The 17,741-nt window shown below is 47.3% G+C and overlaps 1 protein-coding gene across 1 annotated transcript in view; it reads left to right on the top strand.

Moving 5' to 3' along the window:
- MYO7B (myosin VIIB) overlaps positions 1–17,741 on the top strand; it is a 107,067-nt gene that overhangs the window by 54,923 nt on the left and 34,403 nt on the right. The window contains exons 15-19 of the mRNA XM_006047410.3: positions 580–743; positions 5,170–5,307; positions 7,142–7,294; positions 7,840–7,938; positions 9,544–9,638. Coding sequence (XP_006047472.1) covers positions 580–743; positions 5,170–5,307; positions 7,142–7,294; positions 7,840–7,938; positions 9,544–9,638 — 649 coding nt within the window. The remainder of the gene's footprint in view (positions 1–579; positions 744–5,169; positions 5,308–7,141; positions 7,295–7,839; positions 7,939–9,543; positions 9,639–17,741) is intronic.

The raw sequence follows: 17,741 nt of genomic DNA, 5'->3' as shown, positions 1-17,741 counted from the left end.
GTTCCTAGGTGGACGCGGGAGTGACAGCGGGGGTTGGGAAGGCCAGGATGTTGAGGGGAAGGGACTCGCTCCCACCCGTGGTCCCCCCGGGGAGCTGCGGCTGATGGAACAGATGGGAAGGCCTCAGGCTTCCCTGAGCTGAATGACAGGGCCCAGGTGAAGGGCCACACAGGGCAGATGGGAGCCACGTGTGGGTCAGTAGGGCCTCCTGGAATAGATGACGCTCGAGCTGTCCTTGAAGCACAAGCCAGCATTATCCCGGAGGGCTTAGAAGGGAAGAACGCCCCAGAGATCTCTTGGGGGCCATAGGCCATCAGGAGAGGGGAGGCCCCTGGGGTGGGGCACAGGTACTAGGGGAGAGGAGACCCCCAGGGTGGGGTGCAAGCTTGGATGAGGGAGTTTGGGGTGGGGATGGTGGGTTGTGGGGGCTGCAGGGTGTGGATGTGACATGACTTGGCGCTGAGCGGAGGCACTGGATGCCAAGACGTGGGGAGGTGGAGATGGTGGCCTCCTGCCTGCGCTTCACCCTGCCTTCCCCGGTCTGAGCTGGCAGGGGCTGGGGGCTCTGCTTCCCCACAGGCTTCCTGGAGAAGAATCGGGATGTGCTGAACAGGGACATCCTCGCCCTGGTCCACTCCTCCCAAAACAAGTTCCTGCGGGAGATATTTGGGCTGGAGTCGGAGGAAAGCAGGCGGGGCCCTGGAAGCATCGTCCGGCTGAAGTCGAGCAGCCAGCAATTCAAGGTGGGCTCTGGTGGCCCTGCTCTGCCCAGGGCCTGGGGGGCAGACAGGCATGGAGAAGCCCTGCTGCCTGGAGTCTGGGGTGCAGAGGTGACTGAAAAGGGGCTGAGGTACTGTGGGGGTAGTGGCCAGGGGCAGGAGCACGGGGCTCTGCCTGCTTCCCAGTGAGCAGTGGTCTCTGTAGGGCTCACTGAGTTTGTTTGTGTTATTTCTTTCTATATTGGTCTCTGTGTATGTTTTATGGGGGTGTGTGGTGTATGTGGTGTATGTGTGCTCTGTGTGGTGTCTAGTATGTGTGTGTGTGGTATGTAGAGTGTGTGTGTGTGTGTGTGTGTGGTATGTGGGGTACTTGTGTGTTTTGTGGGTGTGTGTGTGTGGTAGGTGGGGTATATGTGTGTGTGTGGTATGTGGGGTACTTGTGTGTTTTGTGGGGGAGTGTGTGTGGTAAGTGGGATACATGTGTGTTTTGTGGGTGCATCTGTGTGTGGTAGGTGGGGTGTGTGTGTGTGTGGTATGTACATGTGTGTTTTGTGGGTGTATGTGTGGTAGGTGGGGTACTTGTGTATTCTGTGGGTGTGTGTATGGTACGTGGGCTGTGTGTGTGTGGTGTGTGTGTGGTATGTGGGGTACTTGTGTATTCTGTGGGTGTGTGTGTGGTAGGTGGGGTGTGTGTGTGTGTGTGTGTGGTATGTACATGTGTGTTTTGTGGGTGTGTGTGTGGTAGGTGGGGTACTTGTGTATTCTGTGTGTGTGTGTGTGGTACGTGGGCTGTGTGTGTGTGGTGTGTGTGTGGTATGTGGGGTACTTGTGTGTTTTGCGGGTGTGTGTGGTATGTGGGGTACTTGTGTGTTTTGTGGGTGTGTGTGTGGTAGGTGGGGTGTCTGTGTGTGGTGTGGTGTGTGTGTGGTATGTGGGGTACTTGTGTGTTTTGTGGGTGTGGGTGTGATATGTGGGGTACTTGTGTGTTTTGTGGGTGTGTGTGGGTAGGTGGGGTGTGTGTGTGTGGTGTGGTGTGTGTGTGGTATGTGGGGTACTTGTGTGTTTTGTGGGTGTGTGTGTGGTATGTGGGGTACTTGTGTGTTTTGTGGGTGTGTGTGGTAGGTGGGGTGTGTGTGTGGTATGTGGGGTACTTGTGTGTTTTGTGGGTGTGTGTGGTAGGTGGGGTGTGTGTGTGGTATGTGGGGTACTTGTGTGTTTTGTGGGTGTGTGTGGTAGGTGGGGTGTGTGTGTGTGTGGTGTGTGTGTGATATGTGGTGTACTTGTGTGTTTTGTGGGTGTGTGTGGTAGGTGGGGTGTGTGTGTGGTGTGTGTGTGTGTGGTATGTGGGGTACTTGTGTGTTTTGTGGGTGTGTGTGGTAGGTGGGGTGTGTGTGTGTGTGTGGTGTGTGTGTGGTATGTGGGGTACTTGTGTGTTTTGTGGGTGTGTGTGGTAGGTGGGGTGTATGTGTGTGTGGTGTGTGTGTGATATGTGGGGTACTTGTGTGTTTTGTGGGTGTGTGTGGTAGGTGGGGTGTGTGTGTGTGTGGTGTGTGTGTGATATGTGGGGTACTTGTGTCTTTTGTGGGTGTGTGTGGTAGGTGGGGTGTGTGTGTGTGTGTGGTGTGTGTGTGGTATGTGGGGTACTTGTGTGTTTTGTGGGTGTGTGTGGTAGGTGGGGTGTATGTGTGTGTGGTGTGTGTGTGATATGTGGGGTACTTGTGTGTTTTGTGGGTGTGTGTGGTAGGTGGGGTGTGTGTGTGGTGTGTGTGTGGTATGTGGGGTACTTGTGTGTTTTGTGGGTGTGTGTGTGGTATGTGGGGTACTTGTGTATTCTGTGTGTGTGTGTGGTAGGTGGGGTGTGTGTGTGGTGTGGTGTGTGTGTGGTATGTGGGGTACTTGTGTGTTTTGTGTGTGTGGTAGGTGGGGTGTGTGTGTGTGGTGTGGTGTGTGTGTGGTATGTGGGGTACTTGTGTGTTCTGTGGGTGTGTGTGGTAGGTGGGGCGTGTGTGTGTGTGGTGTGTGTGATATGTGGGGTGCTTATGTGTTTTGTGGGTGTGTGTGGTAGGTGGGGTGTGTGTGTGGTGTGGTGTGTGTGTGGTATGTGGGGTACTTGTGTGTTTTGTGGGTGTGTGTGGTAGGTGGGGTGTGTGTGTGTGGTGTGGTATGTGTGTGGTATGTGGGGTACTTGTGTGTTTTGTGGGTGTGTGTGGTAGGTGGGGTGTGTGTGTTGTGTGTGTGTGATATGTGGGGTGCTTGTGTGTTTTGTGGGTGTGTGTGGTAGGTGGGGTGTGTGTGTGTGGTGTGGTGTGTGTGTGGTATGTGGGGTACTTGTGTGTTCTGTGGGTGTGTGTGGTAGGTGGGGTGTGTGTGTGGTGTGGTGTGTGTGTGATATGTGGGGTACCTGTGTGTTTTGTGGGTGTGTGTGGTAGGTGTGGTGTGTGTGTGTGGTGTGTGTGTGGTATGTGGGGTGCTTGCGTGTTTTGTGGGTGTGTGTGGTAGGTGGGGTGTGTGTGTGTGTGTGGTGTGTGTGTGGTATGTGGGGTACTTGTGTGTTTTGTGGGTGTGTGTGGTAGGTGGGGTGTGTGTGTGTGTGTGTGGTATGTGGGGTACTTGTGTGTTTTGTGGGTGTGTGTGGTAGGTGGGGTGTGTGTGTGTGTGGTGTGTGTGTGATATGTGGGGTGCTTGTGTGTTTTGTGGGTGTGTGTGGTAGGTGGGGTGTGTGTGTGTGGTGTGGTGTGTGTGTGGTATGTGGTGTACTTGTGTGTTTTGTGGGTGTGTGTGGTAGGTGGGGTGTGTGTGTGTGGTGTGGTGTGTGTGTGGTATGTGGGGTACTTGTGTGTTTTGTGGGTGTGTGTGGTAGGTGGGGTGTGTGTGTGTGTGTGGTGTGTGTGTGATATGTGGGGGGCTTGTGTGTTTTGTGGGTGTGTGTGGTAGGTGGGGTGTGTGTGGGTGGTGTGGTGTGTGTGTGGTATGTGGGGTACTTGTGTGTTTTGTGGGTGTGTGTGGTAGGTGGGGTGTGTGTGGGTGTGTGGTGTGGTGGCAACAGCGCTGGGCCTGCTGACCAGAGAGGAGGGAGCAGAGAGCCCCTGGTGCTCCTCAGAGCAGCCTAGGACATCCTGCCAGGTGGGGGTCTCCCTTCACCCCTTAACAGTGACTGTTCCAGAAAATCCCTGTGGGTCATCTGATGAGGAGCTCCCCACCCCTGGGCTGGGAGACGGGGTCGGCACACTGGCACAGGAACTGTGGGTGCAGGCATAGGAACCTCCCGCCCCCTACTCCATGCTGTAGTCCACACTGAGGCACCCCACCCCCACCTCCACAGGAGCTCCTAACACTTTAGTGCCCAGGGCCCACAGCATGACCACATGCAGAGCCAGCAGAGAGGCACCAAGGAGCTATGAGGCTTGCAGGAACTACCAAGGTCTGGAACCAGCTGAAGCTGAGCCAGATCCTCTGCCCTCATGGAGCCAGGCTGGACTCCACAGCTGAGGCCGGAGCACAGCCTGGTCCTGGCCCTGTAGGGCCTCCAAGGCATGTCCACAGGTTTCAGGGAGCAGGAACAGGAGGAAAATGCATTATTTTAAGACCAGGAGAATGCTGCCCATTGTTACTATACCTGCCAGGGATTGCATCCTATTCTCAGAGGCGTTAAACCATGAATTCGAGTCTCCAGACTGATGCAATTTGGCAGTACATATGTTTGCCAAGCGCACTTGACCTTGGAAAAAGTTTGATCAAGGAGCATTGGCCAAGATCAGTATGGCACAAAAACACACACTACTCTTGGCCCAAGGCTTTCCCAGTGGCTTAGCAATAAAGAATCCACCTGCAATGCAGGAGACGCAGGAGACTCAGGTTCGGTCCCTAGGTTGGGAAGATTCCCTGGAGGAGGGCATGGCCACCCACTCCAGTATTCTTGCCTGGGAAATCCCATGGCCAGAGGAGCCCGGTGGGCTACAGTCCATGGGTTCACAGAATCGGACATGACTGAAGTGACTGAGAACCCACTTACGCACTCTTGGCCTGGGTTTTTTGTTTTCTCTTGCATCCATCATTTTAATACATTAAAAAAATGCTGTATACATTTACAGTAATGCTTACAATGTACAGTACATAACATTCAAAAAGAGCATACAAAATCTATACAAAAACTGAAAAATGTAGAATGGCAAGGTAAAAATTGACATTGTCTCCTCACCCTGGTGCATCTCGCTCTGGGGTCCCCACTCCTAGACAGGAGGCTTGCCCAGCTCTACTTGCCTCTGGGTTCCCAGTGTCTCCTGGGTGCCTGCACACAGTAGGCACTTGGGGAACCTATGCTAAACAAATGGATGAGCGACTGGATGAATGTAGCCCTGCCCACCTGTGGGACCTCAGCAGAAGCCCTCGCTGTGCCCTGGGTCAGCTGTGCCCTGGACCAAGCTCCACTTGTACCCTGTGCTCTGTCTAGTCTGCAGACTCCAGCAAGCGGCCCTCCACCTTGGCTGGCCAGTTCAAGCAATCTCTGGACCAGCTGATGAAAATCCTCACCAATTGCCAGCCCTACTTCGTCCGTTGCATCAAACCTAATGACTACAAGAAGCCGCTGGTAATGAGGGGAGTCTGGGGACCTGCACAGGACGAGGGGAGGTATCTAAGGGAATGAATCTGATGGCATCTGGAGTCATGTCTCTCCTTTCACCAGTGCCTGAGCAGCTTTGAAGCTATCTGCCCCCATTTTACAGATGGGGACACTGAGGCAAGGTGGCCAGTCTAGACCATTTGAAGGCTGGTGACCTTCAAGGCTTTGGATCTCCCAGACCTCAACTGTTTTCACACTGCCATTTGCTTGCCATTGGCCAAGTGTGTTGCTTCTCTGAGCCTCAGTTTTCTCTTCCATAAACTCTGGATCTGCCAGCCTGCAGGGAGCAGCAAGGGTTGCACATGACTTTGTGTGTGTGTGTATGTATGTGTGTGTGTGCGTGCACCATATCTGCATAATCAAGCCACATTCCATACGGGCAGCAACCAGTACTGTGATTTTAGAGGCTGACACCAACTACTGGTCACCGAGACCTGAGGCCATTAAACCCTTGGAAAGTGGCTGTATCTACTTATGTGCTGGGTGGGAGCCTGCTGCCTACCCAGTCCCTGGGATTCCAGTTTGGGAATCCCACCCAGAGACCACAAATTTAAAGGCTTCCAGACATGGGAAGATGCCATCTGAAAGGAGATAAAATGATTAAAAAAAAAAAGTCTTATAAGAGAAAAAAATAATATTACATTAAATAAAGTTTCTTTTTTGAAAGTATAAAATTACATGAATTTCAGGCTGGCCCAGGAAATCCAAAATGCATCTTCCTTAAATCACAATGCACAGATGTTAGATAGTAACTGTGCTCCCAAAGGCCCTCTGCCACAGAGGCTTGTGGGTTGTGCTCAGGTCTTGTGGGTGCCCCTGGCTGAAACACCCCTGGGAGAGGCAGCTCCTGTGCAGGTATAGGGGAACCCAGGCTGAGGGGCCAGGCAGGCTTAAGGTTGAAACTCTGGCTCTGCCACTTAAGAATATGTCTCTGAGGCTCAGGCACCTCATCTTTAAATTGGAGCTAAGTACCCCATCCAGGTCGAGCTGTTGTAAAGATTAAATAAGAAACAGCAGATTCACCAGAAATACTGGACAAATGGAAGAAATCTAGTTGCCCAAAACTGCTGGGTGGTCCTTGACCCCATTAGCAGTTGCCCTGGTGGCCCTCCATGTTTCCAAGTGGGTGACTGCCTGCTGGTAGGCTTGCCAGATTGGAGGGCATGCACCTAGTCCCCAGACACTCCTGGTTCCAGGGGGAGGGGGCCCCTCTAGGGTGCCAGCCATGGCTGAGCCCCCATACCCTTGTGCAAAGCATTGTGACCAAACTCCTCTCCAAATAGCTATCTCTGGAGGATGCAGAGACTAAATCGATTACAATATTTTCTGAGTCTAAGTAAGGAATGTACTTTTTCCTTCCACTAGAGTGGGAGGCATAATGGTGCCCCTGCCGGAAGGACCCCAGGGGCAGTGGTCACCCCAACATTGGCAAGGTCAGGAGGAAACCGTGTTCTTTGGGATCACTGTTTGGGGGCATTTAAAAATATTTTAAATGTGGCATATGCAAAAAATTTTTCTATTCCTCATACTCTGCATATCCTGAAAATGAGGGAAATATTGGCTCTTCTTATGGATGTCCCAGTTTGTATGTGATGGACTTTTATCTCCTTGGAAACACTTCCAGGACTTTCAGCGACTTCAACCAAATATCTCTCTTCAGAATAGAATTTTCATGAAACCAAGTGTTTATTTCGTTCTCCTGCATTTGGGGACAGCGGCAGAGGTGGTGGCGCAGAGCTGGTGGCGAGTGGTTGGGAAGGGGGCGGCCCGTGCTATCAGCCCCTCGCCTCTGCACCCGCAGCTCTTCGACCGGGAGCTGTGCATCCAGCAGCTGCGCTACTCGGGGATGATGGAGACCGTGCACATCCGCAAATCCGGCTTCCCCATCCGCTACTCGTTCGAGGAGTTCTCACAGAGGTTCCGCGTCCTGCTGCCCAGTGCCGTGCGCACGGAGGTGTGTGTCCCCGCAGCCTGGCCGCAGGCCGCAAGACGCGGCGTGAGCATCCTGAAAACCCGGGTGCCTCTGGGCGCCCCCAACCTCCCAGTTCCAAGAGGGCTCAGGGCCCCTTCTTGATGCCCAGGGGCCGAAGCTTTGAAATGACCCCTGTTTCTGCTTCCCTTCTCTGGAGGAGGCTCGCGGCTGAATATGTTGCTTCTAGGAGCAACCAAAGTTTAAAGCAAATACTCCCTTTTAGGGCAGAATGTCACAGAGGTGATGTGTGGTCGTCCTATCCTTCCCCCAAACACTCAGCCATCCTGAAGTTTGGACTGCCCGTGTCCAAGGGCCACACTGAGACCCCACACCCTTGGAAGCATTGTGGTCTCGTAATCCTCTGGACCCCATCCTTGATCCAGGGTGCAGGGTGCTTGTGCCCTGGCCCAGCAGCCCCTGACGATGACCCCTGTGGGAGCAGAAAGACCCCGATCCCTAAGAAGGCCCTGAGGAGGGACCTCGGCCTCCTGCGTGACTCCACTGAGTCACTCGTTTCCTCCTGGCAGCTCCGGAACAAGTTTCGCCAAATGACCCTGCGCATCGCCGAAAGGTGGCTGGGGACAGATAAAGAATGGAAGATGGGAAAGACCAAGATCTTCCTGAAGGTGAGAGCCTGAAGCCTGTGTGGCTGGTCTGGTGCCCGTGGGTGCCTGCTGCATGCCTAGTCCCTGCCCTCATGGAGCCTGGTCGTAGAAAGCCATGCTAGGGGCATGGAGTCACCGAAAAGGCCCAGCCCAGCCTGCGAAAGCCCGGGCGGCTTCTTAGGAGAGGACGTTTAGGACAAGACCTAAGGAGACAGAGGGGCTGCCTCCAAGCTACTGAGCAAGAGCAAACAGGACCTGAGGGAGGTCTTCCACTGTCCCCCAGCCCCGGAGCAGTCTTTGCTGCCGGAGCCGGAGCCGAAGCGAAGTCTGCATCAGTCCTGGGGAAGCCCCGCCCCTGCCTCCCTGGGGAGGCGGAGCTTCAGGGAAGGCGGCAGTGCAGACCCTGCCCTTTGACAGCTCATCCTTGGCAGGGTCGGGCAAGCAGCACCACTTCCCACCTCTCATCTCCCTCTCCATCAACTTACAGGGAGGCCCAAGGTCACAGCTGAGGCAGCCTCCAGCCCCTGAGGCTGGCCTTCGGGCCCTGTAGGATTTTGAGTTGGGTCTAAGGGAGAGACTGTCAGTGTTTCCTAGCCCCACACACCTTGGGTAGGTCAACAGGGTGCGGAGGAGGAACAAGAGAAGATCAGGGCCAGAATCAGGGCTCTGCAGCCCACCTGGCACCACACCCCGTCCCCACTGCCCCTTCCTGAGGCTTCCACTCTCTCCTCTTACCCCATGGAGCCTGCCCACCAATCCTTGTCTGTCCTCCCAGCCCCAGCTCTCCAGTGGGCCTATTGTCGATCCATCACTAGTTAGGCTAGAGCTGGGACTGTGGGGCTTAAAAAGGAAAGAAGCAGAGGGGCTTCAGACTCCACTGGGGCAGCTGATTCCACAGAGGGAAGAGGTCTGGGGAATCCCAGGGTGCTACCCAGTAGGGTGTGGTTTAGAGCAGGGGTCCCCAACCTCTGGAATCTAATGCTTGATAATCTGAGGTGGAGCTGATATAATCATAATAATAGAAATAAAGTGCACAATAAATGTAATGCACTTGAATGATCCCCAAACCACCCCCCACCCCTCAGTCCATGAAAAACCCAATCCATGGAAAAATTGTCTTTTCCATGAAACCAGGATCCAGGGGGAGCATCAAGGTGGGCCTGGGAATGTCACCACTCAGGGATGAATACAGTCCATCACCTCACAGTGTGAATTCTCTGCAAAGGCTGGGGAAACATGTTAATATTGAAACAAGCATGCGTCTATATTACACCTGAATGCGTGTTTCACATGATTTTTAGGAAATAAAACACAGCTTCAGGGACAGTTTTTGCCCCCCTCTTGGGTTTTCCAGAGCAGAAATGAAATTTTCCAGATTGAATTAACAAGAAGAAAGAGCTAAAATGGGAAGTTCTTGGATTGAGGGGCTGGGTTGTGGCTCTGGGCTTGGAGCCACATCAGTGGCAACTTAAGAGCAGGTCTTTTAACCTCATGTCTTTCAACCCCTGCCCGCTTCTCCCGGGAAGAGTCTGAGAGTTCCTGACTTCTGGAGACAGAGCCCTGGCTGCAGGTAGGGGCTTGGGGGTGAGGCAGGGCAGTTATGCGATGAGAACTCTTCTGTTCCAGGAAAACCAGGACACCCTGCTGGAGGTACAGAGGAGCCAGGCCCTGGACGAGGCTGCCATCAGAATCCAGAGAGTCCTGCGGGGCTACACACACAGGTGCAGGCCCTGGCCCAAGCGCCGCCCCCCCTCCCCCACTGACACATCCACACACCCTGTCCCCTGGGCAGGTGTGTACCCCTTAAACCAGGGTCACATGTTCCCTCTGGTCTCTCTCTGGGGGTGACTGAGGCAGAAAAGCTTTTGCAACCTGCTGACCAGGGACACTGCCGTCTGTGTTGGGAGAGAATTTCTAATACACAATTTGAATGTTTAGGGGTGAAGGGCAGAATCTACCAGTGTGGTCTCAACTGTGTTTTGATTCTCCTTCAATTATCTTAGAAAACATATGGATTTGGGTTTATGAGGTGGTTGGTTTTGGAGGGAAGAAAAGAACCATCTTTGACTCAGTTCCCTGGTCAGTAAATAGGTAACGTGTGAATTCAGCCCAGGTTCAGCAAATCAGCCATATTACTGCCTCCCTGACCCTCACCATGTCCAGTGAAAGTTGCTCAGTCATGTCCCACTCTTTGCAACCCCAAAGACTAACCCATGGACTATACAGTCCATGCAATTCTCCACGCCAGAATACTGGAGTGGGTAGCTGTTCCGTTCTCCAAGGGACCTTCCCAACCCAGGGATCAATCCCAGGTCTCCCACATTGCAGGCGGATTCTTTACCAGCTGAACCATCAGGGAAGCCCAGAAATTCTGGAGTGGGGAGCCTATCCCCTCTGCAGGTTCAGAGGACTCTGCAGATACCATGATGCTGTTCCCTGCTGTCCCACCGGCCTGTTACCAACCACAGGAAAGCCTGGAAACCCGGACAGGACAAAATAGGAGGAAGTGGCTGAGTCACAGGAACAGAGGCTGTGCGCACCTGTAAGAAGGGTCAGGAGGCAGGGCAGTGTGGCTTGGAAGGCCATACAGGTGCAGGAGTCCCCAGTGGTCTCCAGTGACATTGTGGGGGATGGACTCATTACTGCCTATTGAGAATGACTTCCTGCTCAGCCTTTTCTGACACAATACAGGTGAGGGTGGGAATCGAAAATGCCCAATGGGCATTTTCTGGTGTAACTAGGGGTGAGAACCACAGTTGTTTACATGGTGTTTCACTGGAGTAGACTGGTTATCATCTAAAAGTTTTGTGTCTTGCTAAACTGTCCCTTTTCTGGTCTTTTTACTGGAGAGAGAAGGCTTTTCTTGGGGTTTTTTGGTCTGTTCCCATTGTCATTTCTGGATTTTCTACTTCTTTAGCTCCTAGTCTGTGGTTCATGAGACAAAAAGAAGCTCAGAGAAGGCACCACTGTCTGAGATCCTTAGCTTGTCTTCCTTCTCATCCTCCATCTTTCAGGGTCTTCTTCATATTTGTTTTATGTATAATGTCTAAGAGTTTTTAGTCATAGTTAGCAGGAGAGGTAAGGAAAAGTATATTTACTCCATCTACCCAGAACTGATCACTATTGATAATTGCAGTGTTATTGCTGTTCTGGCCAAAGCAATTAGACAAGAACTTTTTTTAAAGATATAAATAGAAATCAGGGTTTCTCAACTTCAGTACTATTGATATTTATTTTCTTTATCTACTTATTTTTGGCCGTGCTGGATCTTCATTGCTACACACACACTTTCTCTAGTTGTGGTGAGTAGGGGCTACTCTCTGGTTGCAGTGTACGGGCTTCTCTTGTTGTGGAACATAGGCTCTAGGGTGTGTGAGCATCAATAGCTGTGGTTTGCCGGCTCCAGAACACAGCCTCAGTAGTTGTGGTGCATGGGCATAGTTGCCCCTCAGCATGTGGAATCTTCCCAGACCAGGGATTGGATTGATGTCCCCTGCATTGCAAGGTGGATTCTTAACCACTGGAACCCCAGGGAAGTCCCACTATTGACATTTTGCTTGGATAACTTTTCATTATAGAGGGCTATCCTGGGCATTGTGGGATGTTTAGCAGCATCTAAACTCTACTTACTAAGATGCCAGTAGCATTCTCCTCCCCAACCCCCCAGTCATGGCAACCAAAAATGTGTCTAGACATTGCCAAATGTGCCTGGGGAGCAGAATCACCCCCAACTGAGGACCACTGGTACATTCGAAAAGAGACAACATTTTCTTTAGACTATTCGGTTGTTTACTTTGGCCTTATATTAGAATCATCATGTAAGTGTGTGTGTACATGCATTAAAACTATTATATGTGCACGCATATATTCTTTGCCCATCAACAAAGATTCTGACTTAATTGGACTGGGTGGCACCCAGACATCAATAAATATTGAAGCTCTCCAGAAGATTTTCTTCTTCTTTTTTTGTCTCCCAGTTTTATTAAGGTATAATTAACATACAATACCATATAAGTTTAAGGTGTACCACATAATAGGGAGGCCTGGAGTGCTGCAGTCCATGGGGTCTCAAAGAGTCAGACATGACTGAGCGACTGAACAACAACAAAGTAATGATTTGACTTATATCATGAAATGATTACCACAGTGAGATTGTTGTTGTTGTTGTTTAGTCACTAAATCACATCCAACTCTTTTACAACCCCATGGACTGCAGCCTGCCAGGTTCCTCTGTCTATGGGATTTCCCAGGCAAGAATCCTGGAGTGGGTTGCCATTTTCTTCTCCAGGGGATCTTTCCAACCCAGAGACTGAACCCACATCTCCTGCATTGGCAGGCAGATTCTTTTTTTTTTTTAATATAAATTTATTTTAATTGGAGGCTAATTACTTTACAATATTATATTGTTTTTTCCATACATCAACATGGTATACACGTGTTCCCCATCCTGAACCCCCCCTCCCTCCTCCCTCTCTGTACCATCCCTCTGGGTCGTCCCAGTGCACCAGCCCCAAGCATCCAGTACCATGCATCGAACCTGGACTGGTGATTCGTTTCATATATGATATTGTACATGTTTCAATGCCGTTCTCCCAAATCATCCCACTCTCTCCCTCTCCCACAGAGTCCAAAAGACTCTTCTATACATCTGTGTTTCTTTTGCTGTCTCGCATACAGGGTTATTGTTACTATCTTTCTAAATTCCATATATATACATTAGTATACTGTATTGGTGTTATTCTTTCTGGCTTATTTCACTCTGTATAATCAGCTCCAGTTTCATCCACCTCATTAGAACTGATTCAAATGTATTCTTTTTAATGGCTGAGTAATACTCCATTGTGTATATGTACCACTGCTTTCTCATCCATTCGTCTGCTGATGGACATCTAGGTTGCTTCCATGTCCTGGCTATTATAAACAGTGCTGCGATGAACATTGGGGTACACGTATCTCTTTCAATTCTGGTTTCCTCAGTGTGTATGCCCAGCAGTGGGATTGCTGGATCATAAGGCAGTTCTATTTCCAGTTTTTTAAGGAATCTCCACACTGTTCTCCATAGTGGCTGTACTAGTTTGCATTCCCACCAACAGTGTAAGAATGTTCCCTTTTCTCCACACCCTCTCCAGCATTCATTGCTTGTAGACTTTTACATAGCAGCCATTCTGACTGGCATGAAATGGTACCTCATTGTGGTTTTGATTTGCATTTCTCTGATAATGAGTGATGTTGAGCATCTTTTCATGTGTTTGTTAGCCATCTGTATGTCTTCTTTGGAGAAATGTCTATTTAGTTCTTTGGCCCATTTTTTGATTGGGTCATTTATTTTTCTGGAATTGAGCTGCAGGAGTTGCTTGTATATTTTTGAGATTAGTTGTTTGTCAGTTGCTTCATTTGCTATTGTTTTCATCCATTCTGAAGGCTGTCTTTTCACCTTGCTTATAGTTTCCTTTGTTGTGCAGAAGCTTTTAATTTTAATTAGGTCCCATTTGTTTATTTTTGCTTTTATTTCCAATATTTGGGGAGGTGGGTCATAGAGGATCCTGCTGTGATGTATGTCGGAGAGTGTTTTGCTTATGTTCTCCTCTAGGAGTTATATAGTTTCTGGTCTTACATTTAGATCTTTAATCTATTTTGAGTTTATTTTTGTGTATGGTGTTAGAAAGTGTTCTAGTTTCATTCTTTTACAGGTGGTTGACCAGTTTTCCCAGCACCACTTGTTAAAGAGATTGTCTTTAATCCATTGTATATTCTTTCCTCCGTTGTCAAAGATAAGGTGTCCATAGGTGCGTGGATTTATCTCTGGGCTTTCTATTTTGTTCCATTGATTTATATTTCTGTCTTTGTGTCAGTACCATACTGTCTTGATGACTGTAGCTTTGTAGTACAGCCTGAAGTCAGGCAGGTTGATTCCTCCAGTTCCATTCTTCTTTCTCAAGATTGCTTTGGCTATTCGAGGTTTTTTGTATTTCCATACAAATTGTGAAATTATTTGTTATGGCTCTGTGATAAACACCGTTGGTAGCTTGATAGGGATTGCATTGAATCTATAAATTGCTTTGGGTAGTATACTCATTTTCACTATATTGATTCTTCCGATCCATGAACATGGTATATTTCTCCATCTATTAGTGTCCTCTTTGATTTCTTTCACCAGTGTTTTATAGTTTTCTATATATAGGTCTTTAGTTTCTTTAGGTAGATATATTCCTAAGTATTTTATTCTTTTCGTTGCAATGGTAAATGGAACTGTTTCCTTAATTTCTCTATTTTCTCATTATTAGTGTATAGGAATGCAAGGGATTTCTGTGTGTTGATTTTATATCCAGCAACTTTACTATATTCATTTATTAGCTCTAGTAATTTTCTGGTGGAGTCTTTAGGGTTTTCTATGTAGAGGATCACGTCATCTGCAAACAGTGAGAGTTTTACTTCTTCTTTTCCTACTTGGATTCCTTTTATTTCTTTTTCTGCTCTGATTGCTGTGGCCAAAACTTCCAAAACTATGTTGAATAGTAATGGTGAGAGTGGGCATCCTTGTCTTGTTCCTGACTTTAGGGGAAATGCTTTCAATTTTTCACCATTCAGGATAATGTTTACTGTGGGTTTGTCGTATATAGCTTTTATTATGTTGAGGTATGTTCCTTCTATTCCTGCTTTCTGGAGAGTTTTTTTTTTTTTTATCATAAATGGATGTTGAATTTTGTCAAAGGCTTTCTCTGCATCTATTGAGATAATCAAATGGCTTTTATTTTTCAATTTGTTAATGTGGTGTATTACATTGATTGATTTGCAGATATTGAAGAATCCTTGCATCCCTGGGATAAAGCCCATTTGGTCATGGTGTATGATCTTTTTAATGTGTTGTTGGATTCTGATTGCTAGAATTTTGATAAGGATTTTTACATCTATGTTCATCAGTGATATTGGCCTGTAGTTTTCTTTCTTTCTTTCTTTTTTTTTTTTTTTTTGGCATCTTTTTCAGGTTTTGGTATTAGGGTGATGATGGCCTCATAGAATGAGTTTGGAAGTTTACCTTCCTCTGCAATTTTCTGGAAGAGTTTGAGTAGGATAGGTGTTAGCTCTTCTCTAAATTTTTGGTAGAATTCAGCTGTGAAGCCGTCTGGACTTGGGCTTTTGTTTGCTGGAAGATTTTTGATTACAGTTTCAATTTCCGTGCTTGTGATGGGTCTGTTAAGATTTTCTATTTCTTCCTGGTCGAGTTTTGGAAAGTTGTACTTTTCTAAGAATTTGTCCATTTCTTCCACGTTGTCCATTTTATTGGCATATAATTGTTGATAGTACTCTCTTACGATCCTTTGTATTTCTGTGTTGTCTGTTGTGATCTCTCCATTTTCATTCCTAATTTTATTGATATGATTTTTCTCCCTTTGTTTCTTGATGAGTCTGGCTAATGGTTTGTCAATTTTATTTATCCTTTCAAAGAACCAGCTTTTGGATTTGTTGATTTTCTCTATGGTCTCCTTTGTTTCTTTTGCATTTATTTCTGCCCTAATTTTTAAGATGTCTTTCCTTCTACTAACCCTAGGGTTCTTCATTTCTTCCTTTTCTAGTTGCTTTAGGTGTAGAATTAGGTTATTTATTTGACTTGTTTCTTGTTTCTTGAAGTATGCCTGTATTGCTATGAACTTTCCCCTTAGGACTGCTTTTACAGTGTCCCACAGGTTTTGAGTTGTTGTGTTTTCATTTTCATTCGTTTCTATGCATATTTTGATTTCTTTTTTGATTTCTTCTGTGATTTGTTGGTTATTCAGCAGCGTGTTGTTCAGCCTCCATATGTTGGAATTTTTAATAGTTTTTCTCCTGTAATTGAGATCTAATCTTACTGCATTGTGGTCATAAAAGATGCTTGGAATGATTTCTATTTTTTGAATTTACCAAGGCTAGATTTATGGCCCAGGATGTGATCTATCCTGGAGAAGGTTCTGTGTGCACTTGAGAAAAAGGTGAAATTCATTGTTTTGTGGTGAAATGTCCTATAGATATCAATTAGGTCTAACTGATCTATTGTATTGTTTAAAGTTTGTGTTTAAAGTTTGTTAATTTTCTGTTTAGTTGATCTATCCATAGGTGTGAGTGGGGTATTAAAGTCTCCCACTATTATTGTGTTATTGTTAATTTCCCCTTTCATACTTGTTAGCATTTGTCTTACATATTGCAGTGCTCCTATGTTGGGTGCATATATATTTATAATTGTTATATCCTCTTCTTGGATTGATCCTTTGATCATTATGTAGTGTCCTTTGTCTCTTTCACAGCCTTTGTTTTCAAATCTATTTTATCTGATATGAATATGGCTACTCCTGCTTTCTTTTGATCTCTATTTGCATGGAACATCTTTTTCCAGCCCTTCACTTTCAGTCTGTATGTGTCCCCTGTTTTGAGGTGGGTCTCTTGTAGACAACATATATAGGGGTCTTGTTTTTGTATCCATTCAGCCAGTCTTTGTCTTTTGGTTGGGGCATTCAACCCATTTATATTTAAGGTAGTTATTGATAAGTATGATCCCATTGCCATTTACTTTATTGTTTTGGGTTCAAGTTTATACACCCTTTTTGTGTTTCCTGTCTAGAGAATATCCTTTAGCATTTGTTGGAGAGCTGGTTTGGTGGTGCTGAATTCTCTCAGCTTTTGCTTGTCTGTAAAGCGTTTTATTTCTCCTTCATATTTGAATGAGATCCTTGCTGGGAACAGTAATCTGGGCTGTAGGTTATTTTCTTTCATCACTTTAAGTATGTCTTGCCATTCCCTCCTGGCTTGAAGAGTTTCTATTGAAAGATCAACTGTTATCCTTATGGGAATCCCCTTGTGTGTTATTTGTTGTTTTTCCCTTGCTGCTTTTAATATTTGTTCTTTGTGTTTGATCTTTGTTAATTTGATTAATATGTGTCTTGGGGTGTTTCGCCTTGGGTTTATCCTGTTTGGGACTCTATGGGTTTCTTGGACTTGGTTGATTATTTCCTTCCCCATTTTAGGGAAGTTTTCAACTATTATCTCCTCAAGTATTTTCTCATGGTCTTTCTTTTTGTCTTCTTCTTCTGGGACTCCTATGATTCGAATGTTGGGGCATTTAACACTGTCCTGGAGGTCTCTGAGATTGTCCTCATTTCTTTTAATTCGTTTTTCTTTTTTCCTCTCTGATTCATTTATTTCTACCATTCTATCTTCTAATTCACTAATCCTATCTTCTGCCTCTGTTATTCTACTATTTGTTGCCTCTAGAGTGTTTTGGCACCCCACTCCAACACTCTTGCCTGGAAAATCCCATGGATAGAGGAGCCTGGTGGGCCGCAGTCCATGGGGTCGCAAGAGTCGGACAAGACTCAGCGACTTCACTTTCACTTTTCACTTTCATGCATTGGAGAAGGAAATGGCAACCCACTCCAGTGTTCTTGCCTAGAGTATCCCAGGGACGGGGGAGCCTGGTGGGCTGCCGTCTATGGGGTCGCACAGAGTCAGACAAGACTGAAGTGACTTAGCAGCAGCAGCAGCAGCAGCAGAGTGTTTTTGATCTCATTTATTGCATTATTCATTATATATTGACTCTTTTTTATTTCTTCTAGGTCCTTGTTAAACCTTTCTTGCATCTTCTCAGTCCTTGTCTCCAGGCTATTTATCTGTGATTCCATTTTGATTTCAAGATTTTGGATCATTTTCACTATCATTATTTGGAATTCTTTATCAGGTAGATTCCCTATCTCTTCCTCTTTTGTTTGGTTTGGTGGGCATTTATCCTGTTCCTTTACATGCTGGATATTCCTCTGTGTCTTCATCTTGTTTATATTGCTGAGTTTGGGGTGTCC

Source organism: Bubalus bubalis, chromosome 2 (assembly GCF_019923935.1).
Source record: "Bubalus bubalis isolate 160015118507 breed Murrah chromosome 2, NDDB_SH_1, whole genome shotgun sequence".
NCBI classification, from domain to species: domain Eukaryota; kingdom Metazoa; phylum Chordata; class Mammalia; order Artiodactyla; family Bovidae; genus Bubalus; species Bubalus bubalis.
This window is presented reverse-complemented; position numbering and strand designations above follow the sequence as displayed.